This window comes from Drosophila bipectinata, chromosome 4 (genome assembly GCF_030179905.1).
Source record: "Drosophila bipectinata strain 14024-0381.07 chromosome 4, DbipHiC1v2, whole genome shotgun sequence".
Lineage (NCBI taxonomy): Eukaryota > Metazoa > Arthropoda > Insecta > Diptera > Drosophilidae > Drosophila > Drosophila bipectinata.
Window position 1 is genome coordinate 19,047,956 of NC_091740.1, and position 4,416 is coordinate 19,052,371.

The 4,416-nt window shown below is 44.7% G+C and overlaps 1 protein-coding gene across 1 annotated transcript; it reads right to left on the reverse strand.

Moving 5' to 3' along the window:
* Window positions 1-542: 542 nt before the first annotated feature.
* LOC122322101 (uncharacterized) lies at window positions 543-1,709 on the reverse strand. The gene has a single exon (XM_043213503.1). The coding sequence runs from the start codon at window positions 1,707-1,709 to the stop codon at window positions 543-545; it is 1,167 nt and encodes a 388-aa protein (XP_043069438.1).
* Window positions 1,710-4,416: the final 2,707 nt, after the last annotated feature.

Sequence of the window (4,416 nt, forward strand, 5' to 3'; positions counted from 1 at the left end):
AGCAAAGTGTTGGTGTTTTACTCCAGGGACATCATTATATCCCTACAAAATCAGAAGTGGGCCGATCTCGTGCCAAATAAACAATTAATGACAATTAATTATAATGAAAATGGATGTTAGCAACGCATCAATTGCGCAATTAAAAAGGTGGTTGTTTATGAATAGTGGACTGTATTATGGTTTTTATTTAGTTTTATGCATTTATTTTCACTTTTTAGCGGGTTTACAATGGTTTTAAGCGGGGTTGCTATCAGCGAGCGGTTGCTGTTAATGTCAACAAGAGAATGCGGCCGGCTTGCAAAACGTGCATTAAAAGAACTGAAAAACGATCGCGTGATGCTCTAATACTAACGCATTGCACTGCAATTTCGGCTATACCTGTGAGCTTAAAGCTCACAAATGGTAAACAAAACAATGATGTGCGCAAAAATAGGTACGATAATAAGAAATTAATTAACAAGTAAAGAAGCAAATGTAATACTATTTAAATGCAAAATAAAGACGAACTATTTCTCAACATACCGGCCCCCCTGAACGACGGTTCAGTTCAAAGGAAGCACAGCAATTTTCGTAATAGGGCGCTTGTAGATTCCCTTGGCGGTTTTAACGGTGACCACCCGGACCCTCTGATCCTGGCCAGGATGAACTTCGGTGACTCGTCCTAGCATCCACTTGCTTGGCGGTTGATTGGGCTCCTTCAGCACAACCAGTGTGTCCACGGCAACATTTGGAGCATCTTGATGCCATTTCGTGCGAGGTTGAAGCGGGCTGAGATACTCGAGATTCCAACGTTTCCAGAAACCTTGAACCTTGGCCTGTAGTTGTCTCCAGCGCTGCAGTCTGTTGATGTTTACATCCAGGAAAGATGGTTCTGGTACCGAAGTGAGAGGCTGACCTGTTAGAAAATGAGAAGGAGTTAGCGGGTTAAGCCCTTCAATCTGAATTAACAGGATCGAATACTCCTCGAATGTCAAGGCACTGCTGCCAATGACTCGTTTTAAGTGCAGCTTTATGGATCTCACACCAGTCTCCCAAATACCTCCGAAATGGGGAGCAGATGGCGGAATGAAATGCCAATTAATCTCGTGGCTGGCCATGAAGCTTGAAATTTCTTCATCTCGACTTTGAGCTATTGCCATTTGTTGCATTTCAGCTAAATCTCTTTTGGCTCCATGGAAAGTCGTTCCATTGTCCGAGTATAAATCCGATATAGGTCCACGTCGAGACCAAATGCGTTTGAAAGCGGCTATAAAGGCGGATGTCGTCAAATCGCTGACCAATTCTATGTGAATCGCTTTTGTAGATAGGCAGACAAAGATCGCAAACCAAGCTTTGCCAAATCTTGGTGTCCGGCCTGTCGATGTTTTGATTGACACAGGTCCAGCATAATCCAATCCAGTGTGCAGGAAACAACGGGCGGGTTGAACTCGAAACTCCGGTAAATCAGCCATAAGTTGAGAACTCGTGTGTCTTCGCTGCAGAAAGCAAGTTCTGCAATTGAATACAGTTTTGCGGACGAGGTTCCGAGCTCCTAGAATCCAATACCTTTGGCGTAGACTATGAAACGTGTATTCGACTCCAGCGTGTAACAATGCAGCATGTTGATAGCGAACTAGCAGACCAGCTATTGGAGATTCCTTAGGAAGGAGAATGGGATGCTTTGCGTCATAAGTAGCTATAGAATTATCGATGCGACCACCAACACGCATGTTGGTCGTCTAAAAAAGGTGTGTAGCGAATCAACTTCGATTTCTTCGACAATGGCTGTCCGGTAGTTAACTGCTTGTACTCCACGTTGAAGAACTCCTCTTAAGCGTGCGTAAAGATCTTAGCTCGTGCATGTTGTAGCTCCCACGCCGATAGGAATGGTGAAAGTCGATTCCTCTCACGAAGACGATGAACGAAGCGATGGCAGTAGCTGACTATCCTTAATAAACGGGACCATGAGGAGGATTTGTTGATCATACAAGATAGCGAATTTCCGTCGTCGGAAATGTGTAGATTAACTTTCGTTTCAGCCTTCATCTCTAGGCAGGCCTCTTCTTCTGTCGACAGAACAAACTTAGCTTTAGCAGGTGGCCAAGCTGAACGTGACTGAGATAGCCAAGGTGGTCCATTCCACCATATTTGATGATCCACGAGGTCCTTTGGCAGTACTCCTCGCGATGCGCAGTCTGCGGGATTATCACCACTTCGAATATGTTGCCAGCAGCTGCGTGGGCAAACCTCTAGAAATTCAGCAGTGCGGTTGCAAACATAGGTGTTCCAAGTCCTAGGCGGAGAAGATAGCCAATGCAGGACTATTTCAGAGTCTGACCAACAATTGATTCTGGAATAGGATTCTGGAATAGAATAGTTAATGATTGCTTGACCAGATAAATCAGTTTAGAGAGTAAATGAGCTGCGTTTAACTCTAGTCGCGGAATAGAGATAGGCTTAATAGGGGCTACGCGAGTTTTAGCCATAATCAGTTTGGCAGCATATCCATTGTTGACTTCGACGAGGCTATAGATGACGGCAGCATACGCTTGAGATGATGCATCAGCAAATCCGTGCAGTTCCATTTCTTGATGTGGTGCAGATATGTAGCGAGGAACTCGACAAGTTTCCAATAAATGCATTTCCGATACAAACTGTTGCCATCGTGTACATTATTGCTGCGGTAGTACTTCATTCCAATCGACAGAACTTAGCCAACTATCTTGAAACAGGATCTTCAGATAAACAACAGTTGGCGAAAGCAAACCCAGCGGGTCGTAGATCTTGGCTAGTTCTGAAAGCAATATGCGTTTAGTAAGAGCAGTCGTAAATGCGGGGGTTTCTAATTTGAAGAAAATATAGTCCGGTTTTGGTTCCCAACACAATCCCAGGACTTTAACAAATCGAAATGAGCGGTCTTCCTCTAAATCCTCTGGTGGATACTCACAAATCTCCTTAGGCAACGACTTTAAAAGGGCGTAACAGTTTGAGCTCCACTTTCGCAATTTGAATTGAGCTTCGCTAAGAAGCAGAATCAATTCATCTTTGAGTGCAATGAGATTCTTGATGTTGTCGCATCCAGTAGGAATATCATCAACGTACGCGTCTCTGTTGAGCACGACAGCAGCGGTGGGATACAATTCGGCATAGTCATTCGAGAGCTATTTAAGAACTCGAACTGCAATAAACGGCGATAAAGCTAATCCATATGTTACTGTCAACAGTCGATAATGATCCAGCGTAGCGTTTTCATCCTTCCTCCAAACTATGCGTTGGTACTGTGTATGTTCGTCCGACACCAAAATGCCTCTAAACATCTTCTCGATGTCTGCACAAAATACATAACGATGCTGACGAAATCGAAGGCATACTCCAATAGGTGAATAGGTGGTCCTATACGCAGTCGCGAATTAAGAGAAAGACCAGAGCCGTCAAATACCACTCGGCAACGTGTGGTAGTACTATCTGGCTTAAAAACTGCATGGTGTGCCAAATAGTTGTAGCGTGCGGGATCCTCACCGCCTGCAGCAGCCGGAATCAATTCCATATGTCCTCCATTTAAATAATCATCCATGAAATCCACATATTGTTGTTTGAGTGCGGGGAATCTTCTAAATTTCCTTTCCAAAGCGGCGAAGCGGTTTAAAGCCTGTGGCAAAGAGGAGCCAATTGGCGTGCGGGGCTCCTTGAATGGGTATTGAACAATATAAACACCATCTTCTCTACGAGCATGTGTTTTCAGAAAATGTTGTTCGGCGGGATCATAAATAAATGTCCATAAATGTCCAAACTCTCGGCGATGTCCAGTATACAAGTTCCACAGCTGATCAGCGCCTAAGATAGCGTCGATTTTGCCCGGAGATCCAAACGTCGGGTCAGCTAGCGGTAGGCTGCGAATCTTGGTCCAAATAGTTGCATTTGATTTGACCTGCTGAGCTGGAATCGTAGAAGTTAGAGAACTCATAATTAGACAAGAGACTTCCAATGATGCAGTCGTGGTTCTTGAGAGTAAGGTGAAGCTAGCGCGACCTCGGCTAACACCAGCCGGGTTAGCACCTAAACCAACTACCGAAATGCGGGCATGCGTGCGAGGAATTCCGATCCTTTGGATAAATGACTCAGATACCATGGTTATTGTTGATCCAGTATCGAGCAATAACCTACATGAGGTCTCGTTTCCCCATGTGTCAATTACATTGGCGACAACAGTTGGCAGTAGGGCTGGATTGTTGGCCCTCTCCAAAATATGATGGCTAACAGCGGCAGTATTCGTATCAGCGGCAGTCGAGTGCGCAGGTGCCAAAGGAACCGATCTTGCTTCAATCGGGTGTACTAACGTGTGATGCTTAGCGTTGCACTGACGGCAAGTGTTCGATAAATTACAATCCCTGACTTGATGCGATCGACTCAAGCAGTTGAAGCATAATTTTGTATCCT

What these genes read in the sequence shown, in the direction of transcription:
- LOC122322101 (XM_043213503.1), bottom strand. Translation starts at nt 1,709, where the DNA reads ATGCGTGTTGGTGGTCGCATCGATAATTCTATAGCTACTTATGACGCA.